The following is a 21303-nucleotide window of genomic DNA, read 5'->3' on the forward strand; positions in this document are numbered from 1 at the left end:
CTGCATGTCCTTCTCTTGGAATGCATGCGTTTTTAGCAGGTGCTCCGGTTGTCCCATCACAGTCCAAAGATACACCGATTAGTAATAATCTCAATATATAAATCAATAAACACATTATAAACACTTTGCACAGAAACGATGTTGATACAAGTCTGATCTATTGGCCTATAGTTGTAGGTTTTCACAAGGGTTACTCCTAATCTCTCATATTGAGGTCTTCTATCCACTCTTGCTTTTGGGACTCTTTCCTTAAACTTCTAATATAATACAGTCTCAAAATGCTACCTGACCTGCTGAGTATTTCTGATTTTTAGCACCTACTTTTCTTTTGGAGCTTAAAACTGAATTCAATTGAATCGACTTTATTTCTTACATCCTTCATATACGTGAGGGAGTAAGAATCTTTACGTTACACCTCCATCTAAGTGTGCAATGTGCAATTTATAATAACTTTTAATAAATAGTATGTACAACAGGGCAGTAACAAAATAGTTAAATATGAACAGTCAATATATCAGAAGTACAGTTGTGTCAGCATGAGTTAATCAGTCTGACGGCCTGGTGGAAGAAGCTGTCCTGGAGCCTGTTGGTCCTGGCTTTTATGCTGTGGTACCATTTCCCAGATGGTAGCAGCTGGAACAGTTTGTGGCTGGGGTGACTCGGGTCTCCAATGATCCTTCAGGCCCTTTTTACACACCTGTCTTTGTAAATGTCCTGATTAGTTCACATCGACAGCAGTGAAGGAATGCATTGGGCTGTGTTCACCACTCTCTGTAGAGTCCTATGATTGAGCAAAGTTCAATTCCCTTACCAGGCAGTGATGCAGCCAGTCAGGATACTCTCAATTGTGCCCTTATAGAAAGTTTTTAGGACTTGGGGATCCATACTAAACTTCTTCACCCGTCTGAGGTGAAAGAGGCACTGTTGTGCCTTTTCACCATACAGCCGGTATGAACAGACGTGTTTATGTCGAGGAACTTAAAGCTGTTCACTCTCTCAACACCAGATCCACTGATGTCAATAGGGGTTAGCCTGTCCCCATTCCTCCTGTGGTCCACAATCAGCTCCTTTATTTTTGTGACATTGAACGAGACGTTGTTTTCCTAACACCACTGTGTCAGGGTGATGACTTCTTCTTTTCAGGCTGACTCATTATCATTTGTGATTAGGCCAATCAGCGTAGTGTCCTCAGCAAATTTAATTAGCAGATTGGAGCTGTGAGTGGTAACACAGTCGTGGGTATACAGTGAGTAAAGGCTTAGTACACAGCCCTGAGGGTCACTTGTGCTGAGGGTCAGAGGGACAGAGGTGAGGCAGCCCATTCTTACCACCTGCTGGCAATCTGACAGGAAGTCCTGGACCAGCTACACAAGGCAGGGTGAAGATTGAGGTCTCTGAGCTTCCTGTTGAGCTTGGAGGGAATTACGGTGTTCAATGCTGAAATGTAGTCCAAGAACAGCATTCTCACATAAGCATCCTTCTTCTCCAGATGTGTAAGGACGGTTGGTAAATTAAGATTTGCATTCACCTTTGTCTGGTAAAGTCACATACACAAGGCAGACCCGAGCTTGTTTAAGCTCGGATTTTACAGCTCTTCCCATTACATCAATTGTTTGCCCTTTCTCTCTTGTTCAGAAACCTGAATGAAAGCTTTGAACCTTTACTTCCGTGTTTAGCTTCCCACTACTACTTGCTCTGTTAACTTCATCCTCCAGTACTTTTGCTGATAATGCCTCAGTTTTCATACTTCTCCACAGCTTTGCACCGCTTCTCTATAAAACATCTAATCAGTTAACGCTTTGGGATATCTGAACAACTCTACAATTGGTCTCTTAATTATACCAACATATAATCAACTACTTGTGACCACGTATTCAGCTGCTAAGCTCTTAGTTTGGAATTCTCCCTCTAAACCTTCTTATCTGTTCACATTTCTCTGCAATCCTTCTTTAAACATATCTCATTAACTAAACTTTCGGTCATTCACGCATTATTTTCTTATGCAGCTTGATATCAAATATCATTTGATAATACTTCGATGAGCTATCTCTTGATATATTAAAGATACTATATGAACATACTGTCATTGTAGAGACTGAGAATAGGAAGATTGGAATTACCAATGTGGGAGATGGAAGTATGAAATTGCCACATGATAAATATGTAGGCACTTCAATGTTAATATATTTACAACAAAATTTGATAAAAAGCTTTGATTTGAACTCATTATGACTGACATGTTTAGAATTAAACAAAAAAATCTTACCCAATGTATTCTTCTTTATTTTCCTCTGTTACTAAGATGTTTGATCCTCCTGGTTTCAGTTCATGGGAGGTAACTTTTCCTAGAATTTCCATGTCAACAGCAAAATACATTTCCAGGCCACATTCTTCTATATTGTTATCCCTATAAAAATGATTTATTGGTATTAAGAAACATTGGTGCACTTATTTGTCAATTAAATATTATTTGCTATTTATAGTATATAATTCTAAATAAGGCTTCTGAAAGAAAATTCAGAATAACATGCAAGGAGTAAATACCCTCTGAAAAGAATACTCGTTTGGATAATGTTTCAGATCAATAGTGTTTCAAACACTGGTTATTTCTAATGATAGATAAATGACCCAAAGCATTAACTTTTCCTCTCTACGAATGTTACCTGGGCTGGGTGTTTCTAACTTCGAGTTTTTGTTATATTCCAGCATGCACATTATTTTGTTGAGTTTCATTAAAACTAAATACCTTAACAAAAAAAATTTAAAAATGAAGCAATCAAAAATTTCAAAAATTAAGTACAAGTTATAGGTATTACAACATTTAAAGAGATACAGATGCAAACCTACAAAAAGTAGAATCCTTTGCAACTTTATGTAATAATATTAACTACTTGTAACTTAATGAGGTCCTTAGTTTAGTAATGACTATATTGTGCACAGAAACTGGTAAAAAACATGTCCAAACATTTTACTTAAGTCCTGTAGTTCTGAAAAGGATTATTCATCTGATTACTCTGAGGCAATTTCAAATCCTATGCAGAAAGTTGTTACAAGATGTCTAAGAATAATGAGGTTTCTAGGGTGCTACCAAGAAACGAAGTGCAAATTTTGGTTAAAATAGCTAGGTTATAAAATCAAACATTCATTACAATGTACTAGTAAATTCATACATTTAAAAATCTTCTTTCAACAAACATAAATAGTTAGTTTAATAGAGTATAATTAGTTATTCCTGTTTTCTATTATGCACTGCCAGAGGAAGTGGTGGTAGTAATAGATACCACACCAATGTTAAAGAAATACAATGAACAGGCAGAGAATGGAGGAATGGTGACCCTGTGCTGCACATTTGCAGTTTAAATTGGCATCATGGTCAGCACAGATAGCTGTGCTGACCATGATGAATCTGAAGAACCTGCTCCTGTGCTGCATTGCTGTATGTTCTATAAATGTAAAACTGAGAACTTGGTGTTATTTTTTATTATTATTACAGCCAAAACCAGACTGATCACAAAAATAAACCATTTTAATTGTGATGTCTAATCATTTATCTATAAGCATTTTAATTCACTGAAAATCACTTAAAGAAAACCTAAATTTCATTGAAATTTTTCAAGAAAACACTAAATTTACTTTCATTGGTGCACATTAAAGTTAGTTCAAAGTTACCTTTAATAGGTTAAAACCCTTTAAATCACCCCAAAATACTCTCCTCAGTCAACATTAGCAGAATATCAACATCCACAGCATATTGATTTAGGCATTTGTGACAAGATGCACATTATGCATAACTTTAGATTATGGTTATGGATCGTGGAAATTTTGAAACCTGCTTGAAGAATATGCTGTGAACCAATTTAGCCGAATTGAAACCAGTGTAAACCAGCCAGCAATTCTAGGCTCAGTTTTTTTCCAGCACTTTATGTGTGCTTCTCAGTTTCTTTTAAATTTAGTAGGTTAACCAAAAACATAAGCAATTTTTGAAGGGAAAACATTATATTTAGATTGAAATATTGCAGATTCTCATTCATGCTTTCCTGGTGTCTATTTTCCAAGCTTTGCTAACGAAGAAAGCCAACATTAAAAGCCCAATCTTTTGCTGCTATTTATCAAGCTATTTTTGCAAAATCACCAACAAGTATATTAGCAAAAGTTTGGAAAATGTCATTTGAACAGAACTTCATAAGCAGATTTAGGTTTCCAATTTAATCAACTCAAAATCCTTTTCTGTTAAACTTCACCTAAAATCAATCTGTGAGTTAAAGTTGAGCTGAAGATGCATCTACCCATTTAATAGTCCTACTACAAAATGCATACCTAATCCAGATAAGAGAATTGTAGAATTCAGGGTCAATAGATTCCAGATCTTTAATTGTGAGTTTTTTGTTCAACATACGTTTGTAGAACGGTAGTGAGAATCCGGTGTCAATAAATTTTCCATGGAAAAGAGCCTACAAAAAACACAATTTTGCATTGTTGTTTAAATAAAGAACAGGCATACTGATACACTAATTTGGATACAAAGTCACAAATCCAATCTTATTGGTGCAAAATAATATTAATTAAACAAATCGATGGGCAATTAATTTTGACTCTCTTTGGAATATTGGGATAATACTTCCTCCAAGTGGATCACAACCTCATTGTGATTTGGAAGCTTGTGTGCCTCAATGACCGGAAAGCTACAAAAAGAGAAAATCTGCAGATGCCAGAAATCTGAGCAACACACACAAAATGCTAGAGGAACTCAGCAGGCCAGGCAGCATCTATGGAAAAAAGTACAGTTGACATTTCATGTCAAAACCCTTTGGCAGGACAGGGGCAAAAAAAACTATGTTGGCTGGGGCAAAGCTTTATTCTTTGGCTCTTGGTAGGGTCACCCATGCAAAACAGGTCAAAGGGTAGAGGCCAGACTAAGGGTGGTCCACTGGTCCTCCAGGTTCAGCTCAGGGCTAACAACCCAGATTGGTGAAACAAAATTGTTACACAAACAGCAACGAAGAACCATTCTACATTTGAGTGCCAAGGTATACCTGAGTCTCCACCTGGCACTTGCATGACTGACAGTAGTGAACGCCATTAAGAAGCTACTGAGACAGTGAAGGAAGCTCCTAACACTACCAGAGATGAAGGACCTTCATTGCTGCTCTAATCACCAGCAGTGTAACGGGCGGTAATATTGGGATAATATTTATTAACATTCTCTTCACAAAGCCTTTTCCCATTTTCAGGCTAGGAAAGGATGAGAAATACTACTCCAACGCCTTCAAAAACACCCTGAGCTTTCTTCATGATGACAGCCTCCCTTTACTCTCCCACCACTATCGCTGATTGATACTTTCTACATCCAGTTAAATTATCCTCTGCACCAGACATGATAACCTGATTTTTTTTTCTGCAACATGCCTGACGTTCCTACTCCCTCCACCTCTGACATTTTCCTTGTAATTGTAATTGTTTGCCTGCCTGCCACCTCCCCTTTTGTTGGACATCCATACTACAAATTGGACCATTGTTTCCTTATTTACTTTTTCACAGATTTTAAAAATTCCTGTATATTGTCTTCTTCCACACGCTTGGAAATTCCATGGATACGCATGTCATTCCTGTGTGTACGCGCCTCCAGGTTCACTATTCGAGCTTGAATGTTCTCCTGAAGTTCCAGTATGTGGAAAGGAACCTCCCCAGCCTAGGGCTTCCATTCCTCCACTTCTGTCACCCTTTGCTCCATATCCTCAATTCTGCCCGTTATTTCTTTTAAATCACCAACAATAGCATTCAACTTCCGGTTAATTTCTTCTCTGAAATCTACCAGTTCCTTCTTTAGTAAACTCAAGGTATCACTCAGTTCTTTTTCCATGTCCGAACGAAGCACCTGTATTTCGGCCATGATGTTTGCATGAATAGCCTCCATATCCTTGTGTTCAGCTTGGTTGCTAGCGCTGATGTCAGTGTCCTCACCGTCAGTCAGTACTTTATCACTTGTCTTCGTGTTTTGTTGCAATTTTCCTCTTCTCTTTCTTTTGCTTCCCCCTTTCATGCTGCAAAACCCACTTTTCTATTTAAATAACCGTTTCTTATTTAGGGGGAAATAAGACCATCTGGGAGCCCTTACTGATTATGCTGCTGGCTATAACTGCGCCATACCAGAAGTCACTTTTTTGCAGATTTTAAAATGGCTTTTAATCTTGGAGGTTCAGATATTGCACATTCATCTGAGCATACTCTGACAATAAATACTTTACTAATTCTTGCAAGCTTTATCGCAAAACCAAAATGACAACGGAACTTCACCAAAACTTTTATTCATTTATAATAAACAATATTCAGCAAATTTAATTTTAGCTAGTTTTCCTCATAATGAACCTATACTGGATTTTGTTGCATAGATCCTGTCACTTGATCTTTACCTAGTTTGGATCCTCAAGACTAAGTGTGCTGGCCAAGGGCACTGTGCACCCAGTCAATATGATTTAAGATGAAATCAGGGCCTCATGCAACATGACTCATTTTGCAGTGGGCATGAAAACTCATTGCCCACAAATCTGATGACAAAGCCTTTGACAAATGTCAAAGCCATGCTTCCAGCTTAATCGAATCTGTCAAACTTCTAGAATTCATTCAAGGTGTCTATGGCATTTTAAAGCATTCAAAAGCTATTAGAACTGAAACAGACATTATTTAACTTACAAAAATTAAAAATTTAAATCCAAAACATGACTCAATCAAACAACTCTTATTTTACATTTTCCCTTTTTTGCCACTGTGACTATTGTGTTCCAATAGCACAAATCTGTGAATGGACTTTCTAGCATACAGGCAGGAGAATTACAATAGGTTTGTGTTCCTATCATTGCGAAATCACACTAGAAAGTATTGTATAGATTTTTTTTCCATTTATTATTTTCATAACCTGGCAATTTCCCCAAATTGCTTCAGTCAGTGAAGTATAGGCATTCTTGTAATTTAGAGAAATAGAACAGTTCAGACTCAAAAACAAGAGTGAGTTAAGTGTCACAGTAATCCTTTTTAGCAATGCTAGCAAAGGTACAAATGTTGACCAGAACACTGAGAATATCCCTCAAAATTAAACCCACGAAATTATTTATCCAGCTGACAGCCAGATGCCGAACTGAACATGTCCTCTACAGGATAATATTTCCAACAAAGCAAACATCCTCCCTTGCTTTCCTGGTCTCTCTCTTTCCATCTCAGGAAACAGATTATGTACTGATATCTACAAAACTACAGTAACCTTGACTACATCTTCTTCTTCTCCATCACTTGCAAGGATACTATTCCCTTCTCTCAGCTCTTCCATCTCCACCTCATCTGTTATCATGATGAGGCTTTCACTCCATGTTATCTGAGATGTCCTGAGCTGTCACCGGTTGGTAATGGGATGGCTTCTTTTCACATTACATGTCAGTAATCTGAATGATGGAATTGTCAGTTTTTTGGCCAAGTTTGCACACAGTAATAAACAGGTGGAGGAGCAGATAATGTCAAGGAAGTCTGCAGAAGGACTTGGGCAGATTAATAGAATGGGCAAATAAGTGGCAATGGAATAGTGTAGGGAATTCCATAGTCATACAATTCGGTAGCAGGAATAAAGGTGCAAACTACTTTCTAAACGGGGCGCAAATTTAGAAGTCAGAGGTGCAAAGGGACTTGTAGGATAAGGAAGGCAAATACGATGTTAGCATTCATTTTGAGAGGACAAAACTACAGTAACGAGGATGTATAATATAAAATATAAAGTAAGACATTGGCCAGACCGCACTTGGAATACTGTAAGCAGTACTGGTGCCTTTTTCCAAGAAAGGATGTGCTGGCATTGGAGAAGGTCCAGAGGAGGTTCACAAGAATGAAAGTGGGAATAGAAGAGTTAACATATGAGGTATGTTTGATGGCTCCAATGTCTTATGAACTCCCCAGCAAATTTCCAGGTAATTGATTATCTCTGTAAGCCAGATGCAGGGCCTGTCCTTGCTGTTCAGAGAAAATTTATGACCAAGGCCCACTCTACAGAATGCCAGGGAAGTTGCACATGTATTACTCGCACCCGTGCGTGTTTCATGTCAATTATAATCAATTTTGCACAGCAACTCAAGCCCACAGCACTTCAAACCATGAATATTAGAGGACTGAACATCATTGCTAGAGAATTTAATCAATTTAGGCACTATTTATTTAATCTAGCTTAAATTACAGGTATAGTAAATGTTTTCTGCAACTTATCACTGTCTCCCTTTTCAGTGAGGGTTGAAAACAAACTAACCACCCTGCCAACTTCTTCAATGATAACACGCTTTGGGATCATCAATTGGGAAAAATACTGAAGTGAAAGTTCCTGCATCCTGAAATTCAAAGTGTTGTTATTTCATTGCTCATAAAAGCTGTTGAATCCACTGGCAATCTAGCTCACTGCTATCACACAATTTACCCAGTAGAGGGCATGCAAAACCATTATTCATGGCTCAATCTTTTGTTATTCCGAAAACACAATTTGACATTGCTCAATTTCTGCAGAGAAGGAAGACTATAACTCCTTAGCAGTGGCCCAGTATTTATTCTATCAACCCAAAATAGGTTATGATTTTTTATCCTTTTATGTAATTACCCAGAGAAATAGTTTCCATTCAGCATTTAGATGTTAATACCATATGGTACAATGTAAATCATGCTTCAAATAACCTATCATTAAAGATTTATTCCACCTTCAAAAAGATGTCTTTCAGGAACACAGACTTAGTAAGTGACTAATTAACGCTTCTGTGCTTTACAGCATAATAGCTCAACTGATTGAAGAATTTTGTACTCACCATTGCAATAAATCGTCCAATAAAACAAAAATAGGACAGGTGATCTGGATTAATCGTGGATGCTGGATTTATCTGCAAACAATAGTTACTCTTTCCAGCATATTCAAAAAGACAGTACATTGGATTTAACACTTCATGCGACAGTAGAAAGAACCATTCTCTGCATAAAGAAAATTAAACATCACTTTTAATCACTGCCATCCAAAGTAGGATTATTTAAAAACATATATCCTGCCAATATTGCTCAAATGGATTTTCCACATGAGATCAATAAGAGCTTAAAATTTATCTTAAAAATGTTATAATTATTAACAAATTAATTATAAAATTATTAACAGACATGCTAAATACATTTATTGCATTTAAAATGCAGTGTAAATACCTTTAAATAAAATGGAAATTATCTATGCTTGCCATATGATAAAGGCTTAACTATATTGTTCATAGAATAATAATAAAGTTCTTTCTGTGGACTACAGCACCAGTAATATAAAATCACCCCTCAAAAGGAAGAGAGAAATATTCTTTGCAGCTACAAGTATATTGGTCTAATATTAGTAGTAGGAAATCTTTTTAAAAAAGCACATTGAAACAAGCCATAATTATTTCTCACATGGAGAAACTTTTTTAAAGGATAGTCAACAGTGAAATATTAAAAGACAATTAAGTTATTCAACCTGATTAAATGACAAAGAAAAATGACAGGTTGATGTTATACATATGGACCTTCAGAAGGAAATTAACAAAGTACATTGTATTTTGTTTAGTGTTACTTTGTAGAATAGTGATTTATTAAAATGTTCCTAGTCTTTCTGTCCATTTCCTCACAGATACAACCCCTCCTCCAACCCATATGTTCAAAAAAGATACTGACTAGGGGGTTGCACTTTGCAATGCAGAATCCAATGTGAATCATTACTCTCTTGTTATCCTGAGAATCTGCTGCAAATTCCTTTCTGCTGTTGCACTGGGAATCTGGGTGCAAGAACATTAATGTGAATCCCTGTCTCGCCCTGGCACTCCTGAAGCAATGTATTGGCCATGGCATGGCGTGAAAATGGTGACTGCTAAAGGATGGCTTTAGGCAGAGCAGGGTAAGCCATATGCCTACTTAAACTGAGATGTGCTTAACTTAGGACAGGCAGAATCTGCTTCACTCTGTGTAAGACTAACCAGGTTCTATGGTCTCTCATTATATCTTTTCACTCTGTTAGAAGATGCTGCCTCCTCTTCAGCTTTCTGCACCCTGGAAATGTATTTGCATTACCAAGCTCAAAGTTGGCACTTAAGGGAGGGTGACAACTTAGCTACAAAATTACCTGAGAGATAGGAGGTGAGGGGTGACGACGAAGATACAGATTTCTGCCACAAGGCCTTTTAATGCCAAATATCAAGATCATTGTTTTTCTTGCAATATGTAAATAATTTAAACTGAGTACAGCAAGTCCAGTAACATGAAGAGAAAACACAATATGCAAGAGACTTCAGGATACTAAGCTTTGTAACTATGGGAATGAATACAAATCTAAGCAATTGTGCTATATCTTTGTTCATCCATGGTCAGGCCTCGGCTGAAACAGTTCTGACTGCAGATTTTGAAAGACATTAAGACAATATCCTAAAACAAAAGACAGTATCTTTTCCCAGGGTTGAAATGTTTAATACCAGAGGGCATGCATTTAAAGGTAAGAGGAGGCAAGTTCAAAGGAGATGGATATGGACTGTGTAGGCAAAGAGGATTAGTTTAGTTGGCCATCTGATTACTAATTTAATAGGTTCTGAAGAGCCTGTTTCTGTGCTGTACTGTTTATCTTCTATGAAATGCAGAGGATCTATAAGAGGTTTACTAAGATGTCACTAAGTATAAAATACACCAGTTAAGGAGAAAAAAATAGAATTGCTGGAATGGCCCTCTGTAAAGTTATTTTAATTGATCAGGGGTCAAATAGAAAGAAACTATTTTCTCTGCCAAGTGGATCAGATCTCACAGATTTAAAATAATTAGCAAAACAACTAGTGAAGCATAAATTCCTTCATATAGTAGGATGCTTAAAAAAAAGTAGAATCAGAAGTCCAAATCAGTTTTCAATAAAAGAAAATCAACATATTTTGAAAAGGATTAATTTGCAGTATAGTATGAGCTTACTTTTTTGTTCTTTTTGGGTTAAAAAATATAATCAATTTATTTTGCTCTTAGTTCAAATATATGTTGGGGTTTTTAGGATCTTCAGATGCATAAAGAATCAATAATTATTACTTTTTGCTGACCTTCACTGGAAATAAATCCCTATTTGCAAATATTTGTTACTGTAATTACCTGGCCAAACCACCATAATCCAGCCCTTCTTCTCCTCTGAAAATTACATATAATCGCCTTCGAAGGTCATATGGTTTTAAGGCCATGATCTGTTTAAAAAAAATGAAGTTTCATGAAACTGTTTGATAGCAGTTGACAGTCAGTTGGAATAACTTGTGCAATTTATGCTCAGTCTGTTCCTACTTAATTCAATCTTAATTGCACATAAAAACGATACACATTGAACAGGAACTATTACAGTATTCTTTCATATCATTCATTAGGCAATCTCTGATATCTTAAAGAAAATTTTTTATCCAAACATCAACTACTTACACACCCCTTTATAATAGAGGGTGTACAGTAAATATAATTCAAAAAAGCCCTTGCATTAACAAGTTTCAATATCTCCTAGAAAATTCTAATCAGCAATGTCATATTAGCTTTAGAAGCTGCATTAGTTTCTACATAGTCAAATCTTGTTTTTTTATGAATTATTTTGTTTTCAGCTATTCTACTTCATGAATTGGAGACCAATTGCACTTTTGAATGTGGATTATAAATACATGTTCAAGATCATTACCAACCAGGTCAAATACGGTACAGGTGATCTCTCTTGACAAAACCTGTGCTATACTTGGCAAAGGAATCTTAGACAGCCTTGCACTCCTGAGGGGTATCACCATTTATGTGCAAGACAGAGGTGTGGATGTGTGATTAGTCAGCTTAGTCAGGAAACTTCCAGCAAGATATCACACATGTGCAAAATTGACGTGTCTCCAAAATGGGTTTGGAGAGGGAATCAGAAATTGGTCCCAGTTGTTCTACACAGATTTCCACAGTACAGTCCAAATCAATGGGTGGGAAAAATAATCTATCAGGAAGGGCAAGAGCACAAGACACTGCCAAATATTGAAGGCACACAAGCTAAAACCTCCATGTACCAGTCTTCTCCTCAGATACATGGTCAGTTCTCTGACTGATTAGTATCTACAACCAGTTTGAGTTGACCAACTGCATAATGAGCAACACCATGCTTTTTGGCAACTGGCCTGTCTGTCTCCTTTACTGTCAGATCTGGCTATCTGAAGGTACTGGGCATATGGATCAGATTGGCTGGAATGGATTGGGAAGGTTAAACAAAAACTGGTCCCCAGAAACAACATCTCTGCCTATAACTGGGAGGAACTTGGTCATCAGCAGCGAAATGCTCTGAGTCGGTGTACTTGGCACAGGTGTGGTCTGTCCCCTGCTCCTCTGCCTCCGTTGTCACCTGAGTTGCCTTCTAGTTTATCCGGGAGTCCAAGGTGAAACGAGTCCGATAGGTCAAGATGCACAAGTCTCCAGAGAATAGTGACAAAAGTGTACCAAACGCTGCACTCATCTTGATGACCATCTTCATGTGTGTGGACCAAAGTATGTGGGCAGCAAGTGTCACTACATGGTGAAGTTCTACCTGTTCCTAGTTTTGAGAAAGAGGCCTGGCCTGCCATCCAATATCCAAACCTGCTGGACATTGCCACACTACCTCTCCTGCTAAAACATTGTTTGCATTTACATTACACTTACATCATTAATAAACTGTAATTTGCCCTTTACTGGGCCTATTGTCTTATTAATTATTGTACTGTCTTGTGCACTGTTTCGTGCACAAAATGTTTCGTCTGAAGCCTAATGTAGTTTTGTGTTGTTTAACGCAGTCTACTGTAGTTTTGTGTTGTTTCATGTAGCACCATGGTCCTGGAGGAACATTGTTTTGATTTTACTGTGTATTGTACCAGCAGTTATGGTTGAAATGACAATAAAAAGTGACTTGACTAGATTTGTGGAAGAATTCTTCCAAGTAAACACCATTGACCACAAGTCCATCAGGCAGTGGAGAGTGTAGAACCTCCTGGAGACACTGTGGAACAAGTACACTAAGGATTCTTTAGGCTTATTCCCTAATCAAACAGTCCAAACCATCTGGTAGAAGGCCTTGTTGCCAGATGTGACCAACAAGCACCAAGACCCACTTGACTGGCAGTGGAGGGTCACCACAATCAGAGCCTTCCTGTGCAGGAAACATATTATTCTCCAATATATGCGACCCTCAGGATGGCTACAATGAGGAAGAAACAGTCACCCACTTCTTTGCAGATTGCAGATTTGCTAAGAGGGTGTGGAGAAGGAGGCAGGCAAGGGTCCATTTGCTGGTTCATCCCCAGCAGTTGTGCAACAGAGGACTCTAACCTGTTCCAGGGATACACACTGAGCAGATAGCAAGTGCCTCTGGAAGGCTATCAATAGCAAAGGATGCCCTTTTGTCTTCTTGAAACTCGCTGGTCTTCTAGCACAGTGAGACGTCTGTAAAGGAATGCTGCAGACTGGCTTGATCCAGGCTGCAGAGTATGTATTGGGGTGCACTAACACTCAGTGCAGCTAATACTAAGGCTCTGTGGGGAAAGACCCAAACAGGAAGGGGTGGAGTTGTGTATGGGAACCATTCAAATAGGGAATATCACCCTATGGAGCCACATCCACTACTAAATATATTGACAATGAATGCATAAATTACTTCTACAATATTTCTTCCTTTGTATATGTATTTTTTTAATGAATAAAGTCTACTTCTGAATTTAAAAATAATAACCTCCACATATAATTACTTCAAAACTTGGTCTCTTGCCCACTGTCTGTGACTCTCTGCTGCCCATATCCCATCCCAGATACAAGGTTAAAGAAACAAGCAAGTGCCAGTGCTCCTAATATGTTGCAGCCTTCAGTATTCAACACTCAACATCTTAAAACAATCAGCTTTTCCTGTTTGCATCAGAACCAGACAGTTCTGATGGAAGGTCAAGTCAGCAATGGCCAGTTCCCAAAATGTATATAAAAATGTTCTCATACATCTGTTAACCAGAAAATTCTGAAATGGAGGGGCTTCTGCACGGGACCAAAAGAAGCTGCAGAAGGTTGTAAACCTAGTCAGCTCCATCTTGCGCACTAGCCTACAAAGTACCGAGGACATCTTCAGGGAGTGGTGTCTCAGAAAGGGAGCGTTCATTATTAAAGACCTCCAGCACCCAGGGCATGCCCTTTTCTCACTGTTACCATCAGGTAGGAGGTACAGAAGCGTGAAGGCACACACTCAGCGTTTCAGGAACGGCTTCTTCCCCTCTGCCATGACGACTCCTAAATGGACATTGAAGGTGGACACTACCTCACTTTTTTTAATATACAGTATTTACTGTTTGCACATTTTTTCATAATCTATTCAATATATATATAATTGATTTACTTGTTTATTTATTATGTTTATTTTAGATATTATTTTCTCTCTGCTAGATTATGTATTGCATTGAACCGCTGCTGCTAAATTAACAAATTTCACGTCACATGCCAGTGATAATAAACCTAATTCTGATTCTGAGCTGGAAAACTCTTTCTTGATTTCAAAAAAGGCATCCCCTTTCTCTGCACCCGTTCCTGTCCATACTATTTAAACACAGCCCTTACCTCACTTTCCCAACTGTGACGAAAGCTCATAAACCAGAATGATAATAGTATATAAAAAATGTTGTCTGACTTGCTGATTCAAGCAGTCTACTTCATTCTTTCTCTTGTTCTAACTACCTCATCTCTTTCTTTTACACATACGCTTGTGTGATAGCTTTTCATAACTTGCTGAGCGTTTCCAGCATTTTCTGGATCTGGTTTTTCTTGTGTTTCTAGCATTTTCTGCTTTTATTTCAGATTTCCAGCATCTGCGCTTTTGAAAAATTCTTTTCACATACTAACAATAAGTAATTGAACGGAGAAAGTGCAGATGCAACTTGTGAGGATGTTGTCAAGACTGAAATACTTTAACTACAGTGATAGAGTGATAGATAGAGTGGTCATCTGCGTACCAGAACAACTTATTGGTTTTACTCATCATCTCTGTAGCCTTGCACAGTTCATCTGCCAAATATTAAACCAATTCTCTTATGAAAGCCACGATGAAACCTGCCTCCACCACACCTCCAGATTCTAATCATATGTTGCATAAAAAGATTTCTCTTCATGTTGCTCCCTATTCTCTTTCCCCACTATGCACATCCAACCCTAATTAAATCCCCAAAATAATGCATCACCTCACAATTATCAGATTAACTTTCACCTGGCAAATCCCTCCCCAATTAACAGCCAATCAACATCAGCAAAACCAAAAAAAAAACGATTACAGATTACGGACTACAGGAGGAAGACACCAGAATTCCACGAGCCAGTCCTCACTGGAGGAACAAAGGTGAAAAGAGTCTATAGCTTTACATCCATTGGTGTTAACATATCAGAGAATCTGTCCTGGGACCAGCACATAAGTATCATCACAAAGAAGGCATGATAGAGCCTCTATTTTGTTAAAGTTTGCTTAGATTCAGCATGTCCACCAAAAACTTTGACAAACTTCTATAGGCGCATAGTGGAGAGTATCGAAATAGTTGCGTTAATGGTCTGGTATGAAAACACTACAGGAACTGAAAAGGCTACAGAAAGTTGTGGATACAGTCCAGTCCATCACAGGCAAGCCCCTCCCCAATATTTAGTACACTTACATCAGGGGTACCCAAAGTGGGGTCCATTGACCACTCGGTTAATGGCAGGGGTCCATGGTATAAATAAGGTTGGGAACCCCTGATTTACATTCAGTACTGCCACAACAAACTAGTCTGTGAAATTAGCACAGAAACAGGCCCTTTGGCCCATCTAGTCCATGCCAAAACCATTTAAACTGCCTACTCTCATTTGCCTGCACTAGGAATATAGCCCTCCATATTTCTACTATCCATGTATATATCCAAACTTCTCTTAAACATTAAAATCAAGCTCACATGCAACACTTCTAATGGCAACTCATTCACACCCTCATGACCCTCTGAGTGAAGAAGTTTCCCCTTGTGTCCCTCTTAAACTTCTCACCTTTCACTCTTAACCGATGGCCTCTGGTTGTAGTCCCACCCAACCTCAATATCCATCCAAGGCATCATCCACCATCCAGGCAATGCCATCTTCTTGCTACTACCATCAGGCAGGAGGCACAGAAGTTTTACATCTTACACCACAGATTCAGATACAGTCATAAGACACAGGAGCAGAATTAGGCCATATGGCCCATCAAGTCTGCTTCATGGCTGATCCTTTTGCCTCATCTCCTCCTCAACCCCAATTCCCGGCTTTCTCCCCGTAACCTTTGATGTCATGTCCAATCAAGAACCTATCAATCTCTGCATTAAATACACCCAACGACCTGGCCTCCAAGCTGCATGTGGCAATGAATTCCACAAATTCACCACTCTTTGGCAAAAGAACTTTCTCCACACGTCTGTTTTGAAAGGGCGGCCCTCAATCTGGAGGCTGTGCCCTCTTGTCCTAGACTTTCTCATCCTTTCCACTTCCACTCTGTCTAGGTCTTTCAACATTCGAAAGGTTTCAATGAGATCCCTCCCCTCATTCTTCTGAATTCCAGGGAGTACAGACCCAGAGCCATCAAACATTCCTCGTATGATAACCTTTTCATTCCTGGAATCATCTTCGTGAACTATGTTCCCTCTAAGCTGTGCATGTGCGCGCGCGCGCACACATTTGTCAACCAGCCCACAAAGGAATTTAATGTGCACACAAAAGGTTAGTTTCCTAAAGTAATGTAGTAATTAATAATTATACTTATTGAAAATAATCTTTTAGCTAAATGTTTCTGTTAACTAGTCAGTTTTTCAAATACCACAGTGCATGTCACTAATTTACGTCACCTCACCTTTCCTGTTCTGGTTTGTATAGCTGCATCATGGTGGCAGCCATCTTTGGCGGACAGTGTTCATATCGTAAAGTTTACAAAGATCTGTCCTGTAGATAGCTTACTAAGTTTTTATTGAAAAAAATATTGATTCACTATGTTGAATTCAAAAGAAGCGAAGGGCGTGAAGCACAAAAGAACTGCAAAATTACCTGTTACAGGAGTGCTACGCATGTTATGGTTGAGTGCAGATGAGCAAGAGCGAAAACAAACAAACCCAAAGGAGATCAAAGTTCTTATCGACAGTGCATTGTTAGCTGTTAGAATGAATAACTCTTTACATTCAATTCAATGCATTAATGAATATATGGAAAAGTATGTTCAACTCCTAAACAGCTGGCAAAGCAAAAATTATGCGTTCGAAATTCTGGAGACTATCAACTATATTATTCAGAAAGACGTGTTTGCAGAAATAGCATCAGCAGATTTTCACACGTTAGCAGTTGATGAAACCACAGACATATCTGTCAACAAATGTCTCATCTGTACTTCAAATTCAGATCTAAAGATTGTACTGTTTATAAAACGTTTTTTGGCGGAATAGTTCGCTGCAGGCATGTGATGCTTCTTCTATTGTTTCAGCGATCAAGCAGTTTTATGAAGAGAAGAAACTTGACCTCCATAAAACGGTGATATTTACGTCTGATGGAGTGTCGGTAATGTTGGGCAGAGTTAATGCTGTTGCAGCAAGACTTAAACAGGACATTCCACACTTAGTTCAGCAACACTGTGTAGCACACTGTGAAGAACTGGGGATTTGTGATGCATGGAAAGAAGTCAAGTTAATCAGAGACATTGAAACGTTGATGAGAACAACCTATACAATGTTTTCTCGATCTGCAGTTAAAAGATGCAAATTTAAAGAAATTGCAGAAGCCTCTGAAAATGAAGCTGTTGCTTTCAGACCACTTAATGAAGTCAGATAGTTATCTAGACACATTGCATTGCAGGCAAGAATAAAAAATTATGAGGCACTGATCACATACTTTGAAGATCAGTCAAATGACCCTGTGGCTACATACTGACACAAGAAATCGATAAACATCACATACAAAGTAGCTTTACAGGTTTTAAGTGATGTTTTTGATGAACTGGCTGCACTACGCAAGATTCTGCAAGAGTGGCCTGACACCGATTGATTGATTCATTTCATTCTGCGCGAGGCAAAATTAACAAGAAAGCAGTATCTGGGATACTGCTATCAAAAGCTATCAATTGGATGGAAGTTCTATTAGTCTAGATAGACTTTACAAAGAATGGCTAAATGCCAAAGACAGGAGAGAGAACAAATAACTGAGTGACTTAAATATGTATGTTATTTTGTTGTTATTCTGTGCAGTTTTATGTCAAGTATTTACATAAATTGTGCCATGTGTGTATTCAGTGTGCACATACTTTTGACAGGAGAAAAATGTGCACAACATAAGATTTTTGCACACACTGACTACTAAAAATTAGAGGGAACATTGCTTGTGAGCCTCCTCTAGATCCTCTCCAATGCCAGCACATCTTTTCTAAGATGAGGGGCCCAAAACTGGTCACAATGCCTCACCAGTGCCTTATAAAGCCTCAGCATGACATCCTTGCTCTTGTATTCTAGACCTCTTGAAATGAATGCTAACATGGCATTTGCCTTCCTCACCACCAACTCAACCTGCAAGTTAACCTTCAGGGTGTTCTGCACAAGGACTCCCAAGTCACTCTGTATTCAGATTCCTGGATATTCTCCCTGTTTAGAAAATAGTCCGCACATTTATTTCTACTACCAAAATGCATGACCATACATGTTCCAACATTGTATTTCATTTGCCACTTCCTTGCCTATTCTCCTAATCAGTCTTAGTCCTTCTGCATCCTGCCTGTTTCCTCAACACTACCTGCCCCTCCACCAATCTTTGTATCATCTGCAAACTTGGCAACAAAGCCATCTATTCCATCATCTAAATCATTTATATACAGCATAAAAAGTGGTCCCAACACCGACCCCTGTGGAACACCATTAGTCACTAGCAGCCAACCAGAAAAGGATCCTTTTATTCCCACTCGCTGCCTCCTACCAATCAGCCAATGTTCTAATGTTAGTAACTTTCCTGTGATACTATGGGCTCTTAACTTGGTAAGCAGCCTCATGTGCGGCTTCTGCAAGTCCAAATATACAACATCCACTACATCCTCTTTATCTATCCTACTTGTAAACTCCTCAAAGAATTCCAACAGGTTTGTCAGGCAGGATTTTTCCTGAGGGAAATTATGCTGACTTTGTGCCATCTTGTCCACTGTCACCAAGTACTCCATCACCACATCCTTAACAATTGACTCTAACATCTTCCTAACCACTGATATCAGGCTAACTCCTTTCTTAAAGAGTGGAGTGACATTTGCAATCTTTCAGTCCTCTGGCACCATACCAGTGCCCAATGATTTTCAAAAGATCATCTCTAATGCCACCACAATCTCTAATACTACGTCTTTCTGAACCCTAGGATGTAGTTCATCTGGCTCGAGTGACTTACGTACCGTTAGGTCTTTCAGTTTTTTGAGCACCTTTTCTCTTGTAATAGTAATTGCACCCACTTCTCTTCCTTCACACACTACAACATCAGGCATACTGCAAGTGTCTTACACAGTGAAGACTAATGCAAAATACTCATTTAGTTCACCAGCCAACTCCTTGTCCCCCACAATTATTTCTTCTGCCTCATTTTCTAGCAGTCCTCTATCCACTCTCATTTCTCTTTTATTTTTATCATACTTGAAGAAACTTTTACTATCCACTTTGATATCATTTGCTAGCTTGCTCTCATATTTCACTTTTTCCCTCTAGTGATTTTTTTTGGTTGCGCTCTGTAGGATTTTTAAAAACTTCCCTATCCTCTATTGCTTTTACAATAGCTTTGACTTCCCTTGTCAGCCATGGTTGTATTATTTTACCATTTGAGTGTTTCCTCATTTTTGGAATATTTATGTCCAGCATCTTCCTCATTTTCCCCCAGAAATGCATGCCATTGTTGCTCTGCTGACATCCCTGCCAGCAGCTCCTTCCAATTTACTTTGGCCAACTCCTCTTTCATACCACTATCATTTTCCTTACTCCAGTGAAATATTGCTACATCAGACTTTACTTCCTCCCTATCAAATTTCAAGTTGAACTCAATCATATTGTGATCACTGGTTCCTAAGGATTCTATTACCTTAAGCTCGCTAATTGCCTACAACCATCAGGTTCCTGAACCAGTGTGGATAAACTTCCTTTACCACAACTTTAAATTGATCCTCTGACCTACAGATTCACTTTCAAGAGTATTTTACCATTCATGTTCTCAGTATTATTTTTATTTGCACAGTTTGTCATCTTTTTCACATTGGTTGTTTTTCAGTCTTTATGTATTTTTTTTGTAAAATTCTACTATATTTCATTTTTCCTGTAAATGCCTGCAAGAAATTGAATGTATATAATTTGGGCATCGAGGGAGAGAGGAAGAGAGCCATCTGCAGTACCACTGATGCGGCAGAGAGGGCCTCAAGGTGGCTGTGGCTCAAGAGAGGGGAGCCATGGAGTCATGTGCAGTTAGCCATCTGGACACAAGCTGGGGTCTGATCAGCCCTGGCTGGGTCACCTGGAGAAGGGCATATGATGTTGAAACACCCAAAACACCCGATGATTCCAGGAACATCATTGATGTTGTGTCCAGAAGCATCAGTAGATGTATGCACACAACAGGATAATAAATTTACTTTGAACTTTGCTCCTAAATGTACACCTACACTGTTTCTTAACTTGTACATCCAACACCATGACCCAAATGGACACAGAACCCATGAGCACTACCGCACTTTTAACATACATCACGATTTAACATACATATATATTGACTGTAATTGATTTACTTTTTTTTGTATTATCATTGTACTACCTCCACAATGTCAACAAATTTCATGACATATACTGGGGATATTAAACCTGATTGTGATTCTGAATAATGGCCTAGAACATCCACTCGAAGAAATATAGAACTCCCATCAGTAAGGTATCAATGACTGTTTTGGTTATGGACCTCTCGCTACTGCACACTCTATTTTCACGTGAGGCCCAAGGCATTGGATGCAAGTGGACAGGTCTTATACACTCTTCAAATTCAAAATCAGGTAAAAAGAAAAAAAAATCTCAACATCTGAGATATTAATGCCAAGGAATTCGAAGCTGCTCACCCTTTCAAATGCCAACCCTTGACCCCTATGAGGGCTTGTGGGGCTATCACAACTTCCCTTCCTTAGACACCCAATAGATTCGTTGGTTTTGCTGACAATGAATGCAATGTTTTAGTTGCAACACCAATCAACCATTCTCACTCATGTGCGTATACTCA

The 21303-nt window shown here is 38.5% G+C and overlaps 1 protein-coding gene across 1 annotated transcript in view; it reads right to left on the reverse strand.

The window, feature by feature from the left end:
* Nucleotides 1-21303, reverse strand: part of LOC132399121 (NEDD4-like E3 ubiquitin-protein ligase WWP1) — a 152128-nt gene that overhangs the window by 31790 nt on the left and 99035 nt on the right. The window contains exons 16-19 of the mRNA XM_059979121.1: nt 11143-11231; nt 8826-8985; nt 4318-4451; nt 2267-2407 (exon numbers count right to left, since the gene is read on the reverse strand). Coding sequence (XP_059835104.1) covers nt 2267-2407; nt 4318-4451; nt 8826-8985; nt 11143-11231 — 524 coding nt within the window. The remainder of the gene's footprint in view (nt 1-2266; nt 2408-4317; nt 4452-8825; nt 8986-11142; nt 11232-21303) is intronic.

The sequence above is a fragment of the Hypanus sabinus genome, chromosome 1, assembly GCF_030144855.1.
Source record: "Hypanus sabinus isolate sHypSab1 chromosome 1, sHypSab1.hap1, whole genome shotgun sequence".
Lineage (NCBI taxonomy): Eukaryota > Metazoa > Chordata > Chondrichthyes > Myliobatiformes > Dasyatidae > Hypanus > Hypanus sabinus.